Source organism: Oryzias latipes, chromosome 6 (assembly GCF_002234675.1).
Source record: "Oryzias latipes chromosome 6, ASM223467v1".
Lineage (NCBI taxonomy): Eukaryota > Metazoa > Chordata > Actinopteri > Beloniformes > Adrianichthyidae > Oryzias > Oryzias latipes.
In genome coordinates this window covers 30,610,824-30,630,195 of record NC_019864.2, presented here as the reverse complement: position 1 = coordinate 30,630,195, position 19,372 = coordinate 30,610,824, and the positions used below count along the sequence as shown (strand labels likewise).

At 45.3% G+C, this 19,372-nt stretch overlaps 1 protein-coding gene across 1 annotated transcript in view; it reads left to right on the top strand.

The window, feature by feature from the left end:
• Nucleotides 1-15,574, top strand: part of LOC105354303 (neural-cadherin-like) — a 130,843-nt gene extending 115,269 nt beyond the window's left edge. Inside the window, exons 29-33 of the mRNA XM_023956114.1 lie at nucleotides 1,708-1,972; nucleotides 4,564-4,747; nucleotides 7,385-7,629; nucleotides 12,894-13,048; nucleotides 14,547-15,574. Of these exons, the coding sequence (XP_023811882.1) occupies nucleotides 1,708-1,972; nucleotides 4,564-4,747; nucleotides 7,385-7,629; nucleotides 12,894-13,048; nucleotides 14,547-15,113 (1,416 nt within the window). The 3' untranslated portion in view covers nucleotides 15,114-15,574. The remainder of the gene's footprint in view (nucleotides 1-1,707; nucleotides 1,973-4,563; nucleotides 4,748-7,384; nucleotides 7,630-12,893; nucleotides 13,049-14,546) is intronic.
• The last annotated feature ends 3,798 nt before the right edge of the window (nucleotides 15,575-19,372 follow it).

The following is a 19,372-nucleotide window of genomic DNA, read 5'->3' as shown; positions in this document are numbered from 1 at the left end:
GACGTTTCGCCTCTTATCCTTTGTCAATTTGTCAATTCTGAATTTGCTGGTCTAAGAGCTGGTAAATATGTGCGTTCATGGGGGAGGAGTCAGACCTGAAACTGGAGGTATTGTCCACTTAGCCTACATGCTTTCGGGTCGTTAATAGTCCTTTGTCCTCAGCTGGGGGTTTGGGAGCCAGTGACTCACTCTCCAAATTGGTCCTCTCTTTCAGCGGTTAACGACTCAGGTGGAACTGGTTTGGTTTGTTTAGGTTTCAAGACACTGCCGTAGATGGATGGAAGAATAAACCTGAGACCTCCATTCTTATTAAGAGAAGGTTTATCCTTCTTGACAAAGATGGCTTCTTTCACTCCTCGCTCAAACCATCCTTTCTCTCTGGCTAGAATTCGGACTTCACTGTCCTGGAAAGAGTGGTTTGTGGCCTTCAGGTGGAGATGTACTGCAGACTCAGGTCCACTTGGGTTGGTTCTGCGATGTTGGTAAAGCCGCTTGTGTTGTCTACACAAGCGGCTTTACCAACATTGCAGACATCGCTACTACAATTTTTATTTCACATAATTAATTTTCACATTCTTTAAGTTGGGATTCACATCTTTTTCGTTTTGGCATAAGGCTCCGTTCAATTCCATGAGATAATTTTCCATAAAACTTTCGGGTAACAAAAACCCCCTAACGGAGCCCCCAGGTGGAAGCCGGGGCGGAGGGAGGGGCTAAGACTGAGCGCTGAAGGTAAGAGAGAGAATGAACAACTGCGCACCTGGGCTTAAATAGGACGCTGAGCAGGTGAGTTAATTGACTGAACCGCCCTAGGGGAGTAACCTGTAAAAACACTGCCGAGTGTGCCTGCCTGAAATGCGACGGGTCGCTTATTGCACATTATGAAAATTGGTCATGCATGAGTATATATGGAAAAAGTGAGAAAAGTTGTGGTCTTTACATTTTCACAAATGTATCAGGAATGAAAAACGTTAAAACCATAGAAGTATGAACAAACCACGCAAGGAACACGTACATCACAACATGTGTGATTATTGCGCTGTTCAGATGCAAGTCATTAGTGATTCGTGCATCAATTACATAATTTGAACGTGTTATGTGCGCCGTATACGTGATATAAAAGTTACACATCGTTGGTTCTGTTTGACATACGTGGAACGGTCGTAGAAAGACACAAATTTGCATATGCATCTAGAAAATCTCACACACAATTGCACAAGATTTACGTAATAATAGCATATAAACTATGTAAAAGATGGGCAAACTGCTAACCAAAAATTCTGACCAACTCCAAACCGAAGTCACGTGAAGGCCCATCGGCCGAAACCCTCGACGGACATCTGCACACCGACAAACGCAAGAAACACTCATGAATTACATCCATCACGGATGTATCACTAGACTGGATATTCATATGTGGAAAATGCATCAAATGTACGTAGTGTCTGTGTGACACGGCCTTTAGTTGCTATGGTCAATAATAAAAAATTCCCTTTGCTCAGCCTGCCGGGGTTTGAGTCGCCTCTTTTCTTTACTCAAAAAGAAGCTGAAGCCTCAGACAAAATCCAACATCTTGTTTTACAGCAGTTCAGCGCAGTCGGAGACCCGATCCCTGGAGCTCCAGCAGAGCTGCTACCAAAAATGTTCATAATTCCTCCTTTTGAAAGTGAGAGTGCTCCATCAGTGAAGCTCCGCTGTCTGCGGCAGGTTGTTCGGGGCCTGCTGGCTGTTTTCTACAACCTCGGCGACGGAGACCACAACATGACGCTGCCCCACCTTCGCCTGAACGATGGGGAGTGGCACCAGGTGGAGCTGGACCGCTTTGGGCGGGAGTTCACGCTCAGGTTGGACGGAGGCGGGGGGCAGCAAGAGATCACGGCCTCGCCTGGACAAAGTCAGGAGATCCTGATTGACCACACCATGGTGATGCTGGGAAACTCCTTTCCCTCGGGACACAACCGCAGCTTTGTCGGTAGGTGGGGATCCAACCATCTTAAAGATTGTATGAAAGAAGCGTTTGTGTCTATGCCCTTTGAGTGGGGGGGGGGGGGGGGTGGTGGGGGGGGGGGGGGTCAGAGGAACAAACTGGAAAAGATCTTTGCAGGAAATGCATCATATTTTCACACCACATTTTAGATAGATTAGCATTTCGATGTCCTGCCACTGACTGTATCACAGAACTGGACTGAGGGACATCCTCCATAAAAAAGGTTTATTCCGGATCCAACCAAATAAAGTCAATTCAGTGGCCATGTTTTGGCGATACGGATGCCGCCATGTTGGAGCCTGATGTCGACTGAAAGCAGTGATTGCTCTGAGGCAGTGTTTCTATGGCAACCCCTCTAACCAATCAGGGGGCTCCACACCCCTTCCACTTGAGTGTGAGCTACACAAATTCTGTCGGACGCCTCGGACGCTGGACGTGGGGGGCAGCAGTTTTAGATATATTTAAAAACGAGGGTTCTCAAAAACATGTTAGTAAAAGTTATCAGAGCCAGATTGGTTCTTCTTACCAATGTAGAATGACTGAGTGACAGCTGCTTCTTTCTCTATAGAAGTCTGTGGGATTTGGCTTCTTGGAACACTTCCTGTTTGGAACACCTTACATTTCTTTAGCCCTTTTAGAGGGCTAAGATGGGAAAGAAGTCCAGGAAGTGGGTCAGTTAGGCCTTCAGGAAGTGCTTTTGATTTTTCTACCCTGAAGCAAATGAATCTCCAATTCCTCACAGGTTGGTTCATTTCTGATGAGTGAAGAGTTTATTTCAATATTATCCATAAAGAAAAATACAAAGTAAAGCGTACATGTTTCTATTCAAGGCTCAAATGTACAAAAATCAGAAAATAGCTACAATTAAACTGGAAATTAGTCTTCTATAAAAGATGTCATAAATATCAATGATTTAAATTTTGGATCATAATCTATTTGTTTTTATGTGTGACGTTTTCATAATTCATAATCGTTGTAATAAAACTTCTGACACTGAAATAAAAGTAATTTATTAATGACTATTTTGTGCCATTCTAATTCTGCTTCTGACACAGAATTACAAACACGATTACGTTTATGATTCTTCTGATAATGTTTACTGATTTAAAGATGAACGATATCTGACCTCTCTTCTAATTTTCCTCAAGGATGCTTGATTGTTGATGAAAGTTATTGGATATTTGTTTTATCTTCATATAGATATAAAACTGCCTTGAGGAATCAGAAAAGAAGTAAACTAAAACCCAACGCAAATATGAACCATCTGTAATAAACATTTTAAATGAAAAAAAAGTATATTTTAAGAAATCAATTACTTAATTCAGTTATTATCAGTAAAATATTAGACAAAAATATCAGCTTCATGTCAAATTAGATCTTTCACCAAACCCGAAAACGTCACAGTTTTGTTTTCTCAGTTTCCTCATTTCTCCTTTGCTTCAGAACCACGAGGAAACTTTTTTTTCTGCATAGTCTGATTCAAAGGTGTCACTCAGAATGTTTTCCAGATCACACACATAAACTGTATGTGTTCATTTTTGGGGGGATTATGAAAGAAACGTTTGAGCTTCACCAAACAGCTTCAACAGTTTCCACTAAAGTTCAGCCGCTCCCTCCGATCTCCATGTTTGAACTGGGATTAGAAAAGTTGGAGTTTTCTGTTTGAACGCCTCTCTGAGGACTGAAGCGCGCCAACGATGGCTTTTCTCTAAAAAGTAGATCCTGTTTGCATGAGCGTCACCTTTTTGCCCCGGGCTTCTCATGGTTTTATCAGTTAGTTCCAGTGGCTTTTGCCCTTGGGGTACCTCAGGTGCATCCGTCCTCTCATCTACGTTTTGACAGCATCTATTCCCCCGCCTTTGTGAAGAAAACTCCTGAGCTTCATACGTGACGGACACACGCCGCTCAGCGCGTCCACTGCGGTCAAAACGGCGCCTTTTCAAGTCCAACGCATCAGTCCTGCACGGGCGCCATAAATCTAGTGTCCTTAACAAATCCAAACCCTCCGTTTTCTTTGAAATAATTGAGAGTTTTATCGCCTCCTTGCTTTGAAATTTCAGAGCAAACTGGTGGAAGAGTTTAAAGGAAATAAAGGCTGAAAAATTTTGCATTTATGCTGCATGATAAGAAAAACGGGTGGGTGGATCAAGTGTTGGACGGGCACAGAAAGCAAACGGAGGCTGATAAATTAATGAATAGGCCGTGTTTACTCAGAGGAGTGCAGATCACAGTTGGACATGTGGCGGATTCGCTGATCAGCCTCACCCATCGACCATCTTTCCATCTGCTTTGAAGGAGTTCCATGCTGCAAATCACTGACACTGATATGTATTCACATGATGCCTTAGCACTGCTGAAACTAACCAGCAGAAATAATATCCAGAAAAAAGGGAAACTCCTGCATGACAGCTGCGCCTGAGGCTGTTTGCGTGTTCGTTCGCGTCAGACCACAGGTTTGTCGGCACGTTTACGTCTGAGTTATGACCCCGCTTTTGTGTGAACACACGTCTGTGAAAGAGTTTGCCTCAGGACTAGTGTCTCCTCCTCCTCCTCTTTCTCTCCTCCTCCTCCTCCAGGCTGCCTGCGAGACGTGAGGCTGAACGGCCACCCCCTCCCTCTGGAGAAGGAGAAGCCGTCAAAGGGACTTCAGGTGGTTTCCTCGCAGGGCGTCTCCGTGGGCTGCTCCTCCGATGCCTGTCGGAAGCAGCACTGCGCCCCCCCCCTGGTCTGCGTGGATCTGTGGAGACACCAGGAGTGCAGGTGCAGCAAACAGACAGAACACACAAGCAAACACCTAAAGACGGGACGCGGTGCACCGACACGCTCCGCACATATTTGCAGAAACGCCTCCATGGAACAATGCAGGCGTTTTTAACAAAGCCATCCAGATCATGCAAACATGGAAAAAGGACAACAAGAAAAGAGTGGGGCTCTGAAAACCTCCAATCAACGTTTACCAACCGTCAGTCATTTAAGAGCTGTGAAGGAAATTCAATCAAACCCACACAGTGAGAGTATGAAGATCAACGGCAAAGACAGACGCGTATCCACAAAAGGCTGTGAGTGAAGTCTCTGCAGACTGATAGAAAGGGAATCATTAGGGCTGGTTGGCCTCAGTCTGAGCCTGAAAACACGCCACACTTGAATTTGGCCACATTGTTGGCAGCTCAGCCTTGGCCGCCCCGGAAAGTGAATCCTGGACCTTAGCCTCCTCTTCTAGTCTGGCTTTCTGTTGGTGCCATCAGGGGGACACGGTCCAAGCAGGTTCTAACGCAGCGAGTCAAGGATGGCACGTGTGGAGTGGGTCACGTCTGCTCGAGAGCTCCCCACCCGTGCCAGGAAATGCCAAGAGGTGCAGAGAAATGTCCAGATTCTACCACAAACACGCTAAGTAATTCAGTCAAAATGACATAGGATGTGTTTAATTATCTGTTCTGACAGAGTTTGTTTTTTTAATTTAGAAGAAACAGACGACAAAAAAAGGAAAGAACCATGTTTGTTTTCAACTGTTTCTTCTCTTAGCCCTTATTTAAAATGGGAGGGTGGGGCGAGGGGGGGGGGGGGTACACAACCTTTTTACTAAATTATGAAGACACAGAAATGGGCCGTTTAAAAGAAAAAATCAACCACTGATCCTTGAAACTGGATCATCAGAAAAGGTTCTTTTTGGCTTCAAACTCCGATCATCTATTGATCTATTGTCAAAGCAATTACCATTATGCTGTTTACATTCTCCCTCTAGCTTACAGCCCCTCACACCCCCCATCTAACCGTGTAACAAAAACAGCAGCGACATCAGATCCATCCATCCGTCCGGTTCTGATCCAGATTCCAGTTCAGACCAGGAAAACAAAGACGTTCATGGATCTGTTGGTCTGCAGGAGGACGATCAGAGAGGGGCGGAGCAAGAAGGTTGTGGCTCCGCCCAGTGTATTTTCTACGTCACAAATACGATCTTTTTCAAATGGTAGTTTTTCATCTGCTCCTGATTCACAGCGAGTGGAATAAAGAAACGCTCAGAAATTTCATTTTAATCTTAATTTTCTTTCTAAACGTTCTCCATTGTCAGAAAAATGCCACAAGATCACGTTAGAAACACGTTTTCACCGGAGTGAGTCTTTAAACTTCCTCCTGTTTTCATAAAATTGATGGACTTATTAGTTTATTTACAGTAATGTTGTATTGGAGGGACATTTTAGTTTCTTAAAAATTAAAATCAACCAAAATGTTCATTTTTATATATAGTTTTAAATAAAGGCAGATTTTTATTTATTTACAGTTATAGTTAAAGCAGATATCTGCAGATAAACCATAAGAAATGACTAAAATCAGCTGGTTTTGATAGTTATGAATCAAATTAAATTAAAATGATTTTTTTCCCTCTGGCACCTAATTTAACTTGAAAACACAATAAAGTTATGAATTGTTCCTTTTTCAGCTTATATGATTATTTTTTGCTGCAGGTACATCTTTAGAGAAGAAAAAAACATTTAATTAATAATAGAGTTCAATTCCCTGCTAACACAATAGAGGCTCCCGCCGCTGAAATCCCTGAAACCATCAAAGGAATTTGCTTCCTCTTCTTCCCGACTCCCTAACAGAACAGGACACTAGCTGCAGCCTGTTTCTCGGTCCGACCCGCACTTTAATCGCCCAAAGAAATGTAGTTCCTGTGGAGTTCCCGAACGTAGTAACCTAAAGGGTGCATGGATGTAAATGGATCTGCAGGGTTCATGCAGACAGAGGCAAACGACAGTAAATCTGCTCAACATCTCTGGAGATTGTCACTCTTCCTTTTCCTGAATGCATCGGCTGCCGTTCGTGCGGTCTTGTCCCGCACACGGGCGACTCTGACTCACTTGGCCACGCCCCTCCTTTTCATGCAGACACATTGGGGTCAGAAAAGGCTGTTTGGCGTCTCCCTGCTGGTCACAGATGCTTTAGAGGTGAGATCATCCACGTGTGTCTGCTGAAATAATAATAGCCTCCTGGCTGCTCCTGGGATCCCTGCAGGTCTTCTCGCTGCTAATTTAAGATGCCAAACTAAGCAGCGGGGACTTGGACATCCATATTCTGTGACTGCAGCACTGCCTCAGGATACCAAGCGCTCAGAGAAGCAGGGGTTGAATGATATTCAGAGGATATTTTATAGCAAAATCCACTGAGGGAGTACTATTTGAAAGCCAATCTCAGATCCTTGTTTCCTTTGCTGATCTTTTCTGGGATCTCGTTGACTCTGTGCTTCCTTCAAACAATCTGATTTAAGGCTCTAATTCCGGTGGGATTTGTTTGCACACAGCTGTGGCTTCATAGCTCTGCAGAATTCAATGTTCTGTTCATCAGACGGCTTCCCAAGCGTCCCATGCCTCTGCTCTTCTCCACCTTTTTTCTGCACAGGTGCCCCCCGGGTCACATGACCAGGGAGAGCCCCTCGGGTAAAGTGTGCATTTACACGCTGTGCGCCAGCCGGCCGTGTCGCCACGGCACCTGCGTGGCTCACTCCCCGTCGCGGTACTCCTGCCTCTGCAGCGACGGCTACAGGGGGCGGCACTGCGAGGTGGCGCTGGCCGTTTTCCACGACGACGACAGCCTGAGCCTCAGCTCCATGTTCGCCATCAGCATCTGCGTCATGGCCTTCCTAGGTAGCTATGTGGACTACGTCCTCTTCTACATGTGGTGACCTGACGTCCTCTCTCCTCCCGTTTCTTCTCATCTTTTTTGTATTTCTTCTTGTTGCCTCTGAGTATTTTATTCACCCTTTATGACCTGTAACATCAGCTGCTTTATTACCTCCACCGCTGTTTTTGCTGGATGAAATCTCCTCACAGAAGCTTATTTTGCTGCCGTATTAATCTTTTGGGTTGTGCCAAGCGGTGATGCCTCCATGGGGAGTAGGTGAAAGCGTGAAACAAATCTGTACTCGGGAAGAGGAGCAGAGAACTGAGCACATTGTGCGTCCCGGTGATTCATGGAGATGCTGTAGTGTTAAAGTCCCCTGAGAGGCTGGAGTTTTTTATGCTTTTCTGTGTATATCATCACTTCTTTGCCCCCCCCCCCCCCCCCCCCCCCCCCCCTCCATCTCATTCAGTCAATTTTACTCCCAGCCTCACTGTTATCTGTCCACCTCATTTTCTAACCCTCTGTCTGCTCATTTTCCCCCCCTGGACATTTGTTTTTATGTGTTTCTGGGTTCGTTTCTGTCCCCCGTGTGGCGCTACATGTGTCCCCGCTGTCCACTTCAGGGCTGTGGAGCTCATGGACCAAATGAAAGAGCCCCAGCGCCGGGACAGCCTTGGGTTTGCTGCCTCAGAACCGTCAGAAAAAGCTCATTTATCACTTTCAAAGCTTAAAGATTTCTTCCGTCGAGTTAGACGGAAATTTTCTTCAGAAACGGCAAAGCTTTGCTTCAGCTGCTTCTGAAAGGCAAAGTGCTGACTGAGACGAAATCACAATAAGGTGTCAATAGGAAAGTTTTGTCTTTTCAGTTTTTGTTGTGAAGGAAAAAAAACAACCAAAGGCTTCACAAACACAGAAAAAAAACAGGTTTTAGAAAGATATATATATATATATTTTTTTGCTGTGGAAGTTTGAGGGCCCTTAAAAGTTTCTCTTTGAAGACGCATCGGAGGATCTGAGGCGGCATTCTGACATGTGAGAGGTCAGGAGTTCAGAGACGTGATGCAGAGAGCAACTTCGCCTGCTTTGTAGTTGGAGAGCAGATTCTTCAGATCAATAATTATAAGATGAGGGTTATGTGGTCTTTTCTTTGTGCCAGTGGAGAAATAAGCTACAGAGCCTTCAGGTTTTAGCTCTGGAGCTTGAGTGCAAAGTGCCGTTAAAGCCGGCCGGCCAGCGTCTGCGGGTTAAATGAGGAATCTGTATGTGAACGCACACATTTTGTATGTGAACACACACATTTTGTATGTGAACGCACACATTTTGCATGTGAACACACACATTTTGTATGTGAACGCACACATTTGTATGTGAACGCACACATTTTGTATGTGAACGCACACATTTTGCATGTGAACACACACATTTTGTATGTGAACGCACACATTTGTATGTGAACGCACACATTTTGTATGATTGCTGTCAGATACTGCTGCTCTGTTTTTTGTCTGTTTGTTTGCATTAAAACAATATTTGTAAACTTTTTAAATGCTAATAGAGGCAAATAAGAGTTCCACAAAAGATTGAAAGAATGTAAAAAATCAAAAAAATCATGTTTTTGAATTTAATGAACTTGAAACACTTTGATGGAATTTAAAAAAAGATGGATTTTTCTGTGATCTTTTTGCAGAAGAAACACGTTTTTGATGAAAAGAAAAAGCATTGTAGTGTGATGTGCCCTAAATGTACTTGATTTTTTCCCCCTGATAACTTTAATACTTCAAATTTTGTCTGCAAAAGAGTCAAATAACAGATTAGTGTCTTTAAAGTCCCAATCTGATCATCTTTATATCTATTTTTCTTAGCATTTTTTAAGTCATGACTGTGACTTTTTAGCCAAAATCTAAAAACCTGTCGTTTTCTGGGACGTAGTTTCTGCAAAGCGGCATGAGGTTTTTAAAAATTCACCTCTGAGATGTGGGTGGGACCATTGGAGCAAAGCGGTCCCGCCCCCTCTTCCCCTCCTTTTTGCTAAGAAGCAGAGCGCTTGTGGCCCACCCAGCGTATTTGCTCTGCCACAAATACAATCTTTCTTACACTTAATTCACTGATTCACAGCAATTTGAATAAAGAAATGCTCAAAAATGCTATTTTAATCTCAATTTTATTAAACATATTTTCTATATTATCAGAAAAATGTCACAAAAATGTATTGCAAACACCAAAATCCCGATTTTCATTGGAATTGCCATCTAACAGAAATGTTTCTTCTCACCCAGAAAGAAAAACAAGGAAAATGTAAAAAGGCTGGAATGCTTAATCGTCAATAAGAAGTAATCAGCGAACTGATTTTCCCATCATCTCTGCGCTCTGGACCAGTTTCCAGTGATGATGCTGGTCTCCTTTTATAAACAGTCAAATAAAGCTGCATGCTTGATGGTCTCATAAGCTGTGTTAAACTCTAATAGGATCAAGATTCAATATCTACCCGCATCTGCCTCCAGCGGGGGCTCTTTTAAATAAGTATGCATCAATATCTGCAGGAGGAAAGATGGACGACCCCTTTAACTCATTGGAAGTGGGGAGGAAAGGGTTGTGCTTAGAGGAATGAAGCTCTTTTTTTCCTCACAGAGGTAGAAAGCGGGGGCTGTGGCGCGCCGGCGTCCCTCAGAAGGGCCACATCGCCGCACCACTCTTTATGTCACACATAAAACCATTTGGCAATTCAATACAGTGTCCCTGCCTGTGACTGGCCCAAGATTCCCTGCAGGGCTGTGCGCCTAATATTAGGACATCACTTACCCTGACACTTCACTCAGTGTTACACAAAGCTATCTGTAATGTTTGATAATTATTCAGAACCGGGGCAGCGTGGCCTTCAAGTCTTTTTATTGAAATATGTAGCGCTAAAAAAAGCAGGTGCCGCCCTTTTACAACAGCTGTTGCATATGAAGCATCTATATTCAGAGGGGCAAACTTTTCACCCCAACAAGAATCCTCCACTGCTCCTTCATGCAATTCAGATGAGAAGGAGCGCTCATCGGGGAGTGTAATAACATTTTCACACCTTAGAAAAAGAATAAATCACGCCGGATCTGTCGGTTGGTCTCGGCGCTGAAGGCAGATCCGTCGGTTGGGCCGACACCGAATGACTGCATTTTTAAATGTACTGAGCAGCTGGATGCACGCTGCATACATCAGTGGGGTAATGATGACCCTCGTCAGCGCAGGAGCTGCTGCTGCTGGAAAAACACTCGCCTGCCAAATTAAAATGAGACTTTTCTTTGCCTCAACCTGCATTAAAAGTTAAAATCGTCATCCATAATTGACGTCGACACACGCCGTCATAGCTCCATGTGGGTTATTGACAGAACAAGATCACCAATCCTCATTAGCCCTGCATCAAGTCTGACTCCATCTGATGAATAGCAGGAATTAGTCTCCCATATGGACCACGCGATTGTGTAAAGTGCCTGAGCATTTTATCATCTGAATGATCTATAAATAAAAAATGTTTTTTTCCAACTCTTCCTCATCTCTCACCTGCCTGGTTTGTGTCTGCGTCTTCATCATTTCCCCATCTTCCTCCTGTCGCTGCTTCATCTGTCTCCTCCTCGTCTCCCTCAAAGCGAGCAGTGAAAGGGTTAAGTGATGAAGCAGGACTCTGGGTGAGTCCAGGGTCATTCATAATGCACGGTCCAGTCCGGACTCGCATCACGAGCAACAGTTGAGGGCAGAGCGGCAGCGCCGGTATGGATTCAGGAATGCGTGCGCTGTTTGTGCTCCGCCCTGAGTGATATTGATCTGTAGCTGCACTTTCACTCTCACTGATCTGGCTGGAGGTGGACCAGCAGCTGTGTGTGTGTGTGTGTGTGTGTGTGTGTGTGTGTGTGTGTGTGTGTGTGTGTGTGTGTGTGTGTGTGTGTGTGGGTGTGTGTGTGTGTGTGTGTGTGTGTGTGTGTGTGTGTGTGGGTGTGTGTTCACCTGCGCCTCATTTTGTGCGCTTATTGCTGTGTATGGGGGGTGCACTTCAGTTCCATCTGTCGAACCCCCCCCCCCCTCTTTTAGTGGGGGGGGGGCTCGTTTGATATCAGCCCGGGTGATGATGAAGGATGAGGTGAGCTTCAGCTCGCTGGTCGTCCTGGAGGTGAGGGCGAGCCGGGCCGGCGCCTCCTCGGCGCCCGGCCTTATCAAGATTCTGCAGTTTTCTCCAAGCCTGCGCCGGCGTAACGGGGAAGCAGTCGGGTCAGCTGATCGATACCTCCCCCCCTCCACCCCCGTGGAGAGGACACTCAGCTGGGGATAGAGGAATGCTTCAAATCTCTGTCTGTAATAAGAGCAGCAGCTCAGAAACAAACAGCAGCTCCTCAAAGTGACCGAAAAAAAACCCTTTTTCTTCTCAGTAGCAGAACACGAAAGTCGTCATTTCTACAACAGTCCCTTCCCCAGCAGTTACTTTAAAAAGCCAGACTGTTATTACCCCGCGTTTCTCTGAAGATTTCCAATTAAACTGATACTTAGCATCATGTAAACTACTCTAGGTGGAATGGATCCCATCCTGTGTGCGAGATAAAAGCTGAAGCCAGAAAAGGCCAGAGAGAAAACTGGAGCACTAAGAGACTTAATGAGTGAGAGGAGGAGGAGGAAGGATGAAGGGGGGACCGCTGTGCCGCCTAAAACAAGAACATAAAAACAGACACCAGTGAAGGGATTCAGAGTGGGAGCGAGTAAAAACAGATAGTGAGGTGGAAATCATAGAGCAAGAGGGATGGCAGATGGGAGAAAAAATATTGGTTGAGATTAATGGACTTTAAAGGTCAGTCCAGCATGTTGTATAATTCAGCACACAATAGCTGTGATTGATGGGTATGCTTTAGGACCTTTCCTACTCGGCTCCGCGGCGTTCCTCCCTGCTCCTCGCTGAGCCACTGAGGCTTTGGGTTGAAGCTGCGAGGAGAGCAAATTCATTTAAAAGGTGTCTGAGGAGCTGAGAGCAGAAACAGAGGAGCATCAGAGAGAAAGAAAGGGGCTGCCTCCGTGTCCATGTGTGTTCAATGGGAGCCGCACTTTCACGACACATCCTGAATATGTTGTGCATTCCCAGTCATTCGCAGTCTTTAATGACATTTTTTAGAAATTAATTGATTCTGGTTACAGATCACACAGTGTGATGTTTCCTGGGGTTTTCGATGTACTTCAGCAGTTTTATTTACACCCAAAGATGTGTTTTTCTGCTCACAGCTTCTTTTTTTTGTGTGTGCTGCTCTAACGCCTCTCTGGCACCCCTCAGTGTTGATGCTGGGGCTGTTTCTCTACTCCTGCTGGAGGAAACACAAGGGCCTCAAGGAGGGCGTGTACCACGTGTCTGCACACCACGGGGAGTGGGAGGACATCCGAGAGAACGTGCTGAACTATGACGAGGAGGGCGGAGGCGAGCAGGACCAGGTAACTGACATGCAGGAAAACACGCAAATTCCTCCAGCCCTGCTGCTGCACATGAAGCACTAGGAGTTCCTCAATAGACCTGTAACATCATGAGGTCCTCAGGAGACCTGTGACATCAGGAGGTCCTCAGTAGACCTGTGTTGTATAAACAGCTGTTGTTTCATTTACAGCACAGAGTATTTTTCTTTCCATTTATTGGTCACTTCCTCATTTGTTGGGTTTTTTTTTTTAGTTTGGTGGCAGCCGTTGTGCAGAGGAAAAGCAGTCAACCATGTGATCTGAAGGTCACAAGTTTGGGTCCTGCCTTAACTGCCAATGTGTTGAAGTGTCCTTGGGGAAAACAATAAACGTCACATTGCTCCTGGTGGTTACAGGTTTGCGCCTTGCAAGGCAGCAAAGCTGCCATCAGTGTGTAAATGTGTGTAAATGTGCGTGTTTGGGTGTATGGGACTGTAAAGCACTTTCTACTAAGGACCTCCTGATGTTATACGTGTTTGGTAGCTAATGTGTTTGGATCTATGAGCTTCAATAACAAAGCATCGGCCTGTCATGTCTGCTCTGACCCTTTTATTCATTTGGTTGACCATTGAGGCTAAAATTGGACAATTTTCATCTTCAAACTTCAGCGTGAGTCAACCTTTAACACGAAAGCTTGACTTATGACCGTCTATCTGAAGCCTGTAGCATCTGAGAGAAAGTTTCTTTTTTTTGCTTTTGTTTGTATATTACACACATACTTTGGCTAATCTTTAGATTTAAATTTTTAAAACTTAATTTTTGAAATCAAAAAGTGCATCAGAATGTATTCTGCTGCGTGAAGGACTACAAACATATAACAGACCAAATAAAATGCACAGATCATATATTTTATTTTAAGATTGAGGGAAAATAACCCAAAAAAAGCAGCATAAAGTCAATGTTCTGCAATCTTTTCATCATCAAAGCATTGAATGGTTGTAAATTAATTGATGTAAAACACCTGAACAGCACGTGGCGCCCCCTAATGTTCACATTTTTATTGATCAAACTTCTATTAACTATGCAAGCGGCGCAGTGGAGCATTTTATTTGCATGAATTGGTGCGAAGAAATGCAAATATGGTAGATGATCCCTCTGGTGTTTGGTTGCAGACAGAGGAGCATCCAGGAGATCTGCAATAAAACACAAACTAAATATCAGTTCCCTGGAGATCTCAGAGTGCGAGTCAATTAGACAAAATTAGGCAAGAAGACACCAGTAGCTGTTAAAGCCTCCACCCCCGCCCCCTCCCACAATCAGATCATTAATTATTTGGCTGATCAAAGGTGGGGTTGTTTCCAGCGTCTCTTCCTGATTGAGTCTGTGTAACAGCATCATTTGTTTGCAGAAGCATGAAATGAGCTCCTCTGCTCACAGTCTCCTATGTCATTATCTTCCAAATTGTGGAGCTTATAGAGGACACAGAACTCGTCTTTTCTCGTTGTTTTCTAATCCTCTCCTTTCTGTCCTGGTCTCTCAGAACGCCTTTAACATGGTGGAGCTGCAGCGCTCCCTCCAGCCCAGTCCTGCACAGTCCCTCCGCTACAGCTACCCCCAGAGCGTCATCTCCTACCCGCAGACCAAGCCTCCCCAGGAGAGCAGCAAGAGGGGAATGCCAAACGGGAACGGCAGCGCCGCCATCGCCCTGCGCCTCGCCATCCCTGCCTCTGAGACGGAGACCTTATCGTCCCCTCTAACCTTTCGCCGCTCCCAGCGAGCCTTCTCCTTCTCCAGCCAGGACTTGGCCCGGTACCTGTGTGAGGTCATCAGGGACATGGAGCACCCGGAGGAGCTCGGCACCATGACCACGCCGCGCCGCTCCTCCGGGAAGGAGAAAAGCCTGGCGGCCGTGCGCTCCCTCAGCTCCCTCAATGCGTCTCAGGGCTCCGAAGTGAGGTTCCACGCATCTCAGAGCATCCGCATGGACAGGTTCAAAGCCCTCCGAGCGGTGGTGAGCGACATGAAAGGAGACTCCAAGACAGCTGAGGGCCAGAGGAGTAAACTCAAGGAGAGCCGGGGGCAGCTGAACTGTGAGAAGAGCGGCTGAAGCTGCACCCTCAGAGAAACAACTGCAGCTCGCATGAAAGCAGCAGCAATCAGACGCTGGCAGCACGAGTCCAAAGGGAGGTAATTAAACGGGAGCTACTTGGAGACCGGCTGATCACCAGAGTCTATGTGAAGTCTGCTATAAATGTACCGTATTGATCAAACTCTGAACTTTTCTGTTCTTTGATATAAAAGATGTTTACCAATGAATGACCAGATGTGATGTATTGTTTACTCGACATTTGCACTGTACAGTGTTATTTTGCAGGAAAGCGCTTTTCGCAGGCGTGTCTTCATGTCATCACACTTATGTCTGTGTGAGATGGCAAAACAGTTTCCTGTCAGAAAACGGGCCTTTTTTTTCCACTTTTGACGACTCATGAAACCATTTCTGTGACAAAATGAGTTTGTTCCAATTGTGTTTTCAATTTGCTTTCAAATAAATGAATATCTTTGATAATATTTTGTCTTCATCCTCAGGTATTTAGCTTGAAGTTTTTGGTGGTCATGGTTGTACCTCAATGTTGAGGAGCTGGTGCAGCTGCTTCCAGTAGAAGCTGGTAAGAAAAGCAAAGTTAATTTTGCAATTCATGTTGAGAGCCTGAACACCTCCACCGCTGAGACTCCCCAGAAGAAGCTCAGAATGTGGGGGTCCCAGCGGGCGCTCCGACATCATATTTAATTGGCCAACATTACTGGAGTTAAGCAAGTGTGACACTGGAGCGGACCTCCTGGGAGGCGCTGCTGGCTGCTCCCAGACTTTCTACACACCTACAGAAAGCATCCGAACGCAAACATCCCATCATATCCATGAGCTCTGCAGACCTCCAAGAAGGTAATCACTGCATTGTTGTTGTCAGTGCATCCACGCACGTGTTCCTCTGTTGGTTCTGCTCCTGTCTGCTGAAGCACGGATCCACACTGCCATCTAGCGACAGCCTGCCGCCACTGACTCTGAAATGACTGTTGATGTCAGCATCAGAAAAGAAGGTTCCCAACAGCTGCATCCTTTAAAAAATGTGCAATAAAGTTTATTGAAGAAAAAACACACAAAAAAACAACACAGCAGCATCCTTGAAGAACTTCCTGATTATCTCTGGCGTCATGAGGCACAATTAGGCCAAATCTGGCACATTCATTAAAACGACTCTGCCAATGTCATTACTGCAGAGGTTTTTTATGCATCTAAATTAAACAAAGTTGATTTAAAAACAAAAATGTGTTTTTTTTTATTTTTTCTGGTCAAGTTTTTGAAAACAAACCTTCACATCATTCATTGAAAACATCCATCTTTGCTTGATTTGCAGTTTAGCTGCTTATTTCCTTTTACATTCATTTCCAAACTGACTTCATCGAATTCTCTCGAGAACACAGAACGCGATTGAGACTGAACATCAAACCTTTCTGCATTTCTCTGAGTGTAACTCTCCATTTGGCCGTTAGAGGTCGCTGTTGCTTCATGAAGAAACCCAAAGTTATTTCAGGGTAGATTCAGTTTGATCAGAATGTATCTATCTCTCTTTATTTATTTTAAACTAAACATAAAACAGTTTAATAGATCTTGCTAACGAACTGAAAACCTAGTTGTCTAAATAACAAATCAAAAAACAACAACTCCCCCTTCTTTTTGTAGGAGAAAAACTATTCTACTTATTTTGTCTTAAAGTCGACTTTATTGTCGATTCTTCACATGTGCTCGACATACAAAGAATCTAAATTCAGTTTCTTCTCTGATGCGTTGACAAAAAAAATGACAATTTACAATATTATCCAATAAAGTGTGAATCCAAGAAGGCAGATTTACAAATTTACAGTAAATACATGTGGGGCCCAAAGTGGCATGTAGTGCAGGGATTGTGGTTCACGGGGGGTCGACTTAGCACTGTTCATGGGGGGAGATGGTTGGTGGAGAGGTGGGTGTTCAGCATCCTGACGGCCGGGTGTCTGAAGGTGTCTCTGAGTCTGGTGGTGCGGAGGCGGAGGCCCCTGTACCTCGTCCCCGGGGCCAGGAGGCTAAACAGGTTGTGTGTGGGGGGGTAAGTTTCAGCGCTTTGAGGGTGACGCATAGAACGGATTTAAATTGAGTTTCAAAATAAAAGCTCATGGCAGAAAAGTCTGAATTTGAGTGAAGTTCAAAGGATTTCCTCACAGCTTCACAGGTTTTTTTGTTTTTCTACATCCAAACATTTCTGGTAAAATTCTCAAAGCCTTAAAACCAAAGTGTCAATTTTTACAAGGTAACATCTGTTAAAACATCACAGCTCCAGGAGGAACAGGTCTGTATAAGAGACATTCTCCTCCTGGTCTCTTACTGACCTGGTCCTCCTGGTCTCTCACAGACCTGGTCCTCCTGGTCTTTTACTGACCTGTTCCTCCAGGTCTCTCACAGACCTGGTCCTCCTGGTCTCTCACAGACCTGTTCCTCCTGGTCTCTTACTGACCTGGTCCTCCTGGTCTCTTACTGACCTGTTCCTCCAGGTCTCTCACAGACCTGGTCCTCCTGGTCTTTTACTGACCTGTTCCTCCAGGTCTCTCACAGACCTGGTCCTCCTGGTCTCTCACAGACCTGTTCCTCCTGGTCTCTTACTGACCTGGTCCTCCTGGTCTCTTACTGACCTGTTCCTCCAGGTCTCTCACAGACCTGGTCCTCCTGGTCTTTTACTGACCTGTTCCTCCAGGTCTCTCACAGACCTGGTCCTCCTTGTCTCTTACAGACCTGTTCCTCCTGGTCTCTTACTGACCTGTTCTTCCTGGTCTCTCACAGACCTGGTCCTCCAGGTCTCTCACAGACCTGGTCCTCCTGGTCTCTCACAGACCTGGTCTTTTTAGAGCCGAGTCAGACTGTAAGGTTTTTAAAACATAACTTTAAGCTGCTGTAAAATGTTAACTTGCTTCTAAAAAGCTGCATTTTTTTGTGTCTTTTTGAACAGTAAAGACTAGAAGTAACTATTGTAATGGTTCCTACTCTGCAGAGCTGCTGAAAGAGTCCATTCTTGCAGATGAGTGTCTGCTGTCCGAGCATCCAGGGTGTCCAGCTCATCCCCTCGTCTTCCTGCTGGTTCCTCCAGCCGCCGCTTGATGTTTTGTGCAGCAGAGGAATCAACGCAGCGTGTTCTTTCCCTCCAATCTTTCTTTCTGGTGAAATTGTTTTCAACACTTCAGTGGTTTTCTCATGTGTTGGTTGCCTAAATGAATATTCTGCTCAGCTTTGCCTCACAAAGACTTTCCAGCTCTTTCTTTGGTATTGAATGCTGATGAAAAAAAACAGCCGATGATGCTTATTGTGACTGTGAAACACAATAAAGAAATGCTGTATTATTCCTTTTTCTCTGTTTTCCATTTTCTATTCACTCATTCTCACTTCTTGGATTGCATAAATGATGTCAGAGGTTGTTTGTCATTTTAGGGATCACATAGTATTCAGTATGAGGCTTCATTAAAGTCTCATTTTCCACAGGGTGTCCTGTTTTTTTTTTTTTTTTTTAGTTAAAATTGCACATTTCTGTTAAAGATAACCACGTTGTCTTGAAACTGCATTCCCTCTCAGTCCTTAAATAACCTTATTGATCGCCTTTCACGGGTTTACTGAATCCCAGCGGACGCCGCTGACTTGGATCTGCGTTTGCATGAAGGTTGGTGCTCCTTGCTGACGTTTCCTGCAGACCCAAACTGCAGAGAAGCGCTCGATTCTTCCTTTGTCTTCAGTCGTTTGCATCCCTCCGTCTCAGCAGAAGAATGAAATGATCAAGGATGATGACACTGCATGTCCTCTGACATGATGAGACGCGTCTCGCTGACGTGTGTGTGTGTGTGTGGGGGGGGGGGGGGGGTGATGTTGAGGCAGAGGAGCAGACTGCTTGATGTGACAGCTGGAGATTGTAAGAATGAGGGCTGACACGGAGCTGCAGCTTCCTGGGCCTCGGCTGGTCATCCAGTCAGGGCTGTCAGTCAGCCGCTCTCTGAATCTCCTGCTGTGTTTACTCTCGTGTTATTAACGTGTGTGTGAGTGTCCGTGTTTGTCCTCGGGCCGTGGATCTGGGAGAAGTGACAGTGCGGCGTGGCCCTCTGTCAGTGGCCCGGCGAAGTGGCGTGCGTGTCAGCTCTCCTGACAGACGCTCCCGTCCTGATGGCCAACGATGGCGGCTGCAAATGTGGGACATGTCTTGTGACAGAGCGACACAGCCTACATGACAAGTCTGCGTGCAGACAGGACACGAGCAGTCAAGTTTGATGGGGGAGAGTGGGGGTCGGTACTGAGGC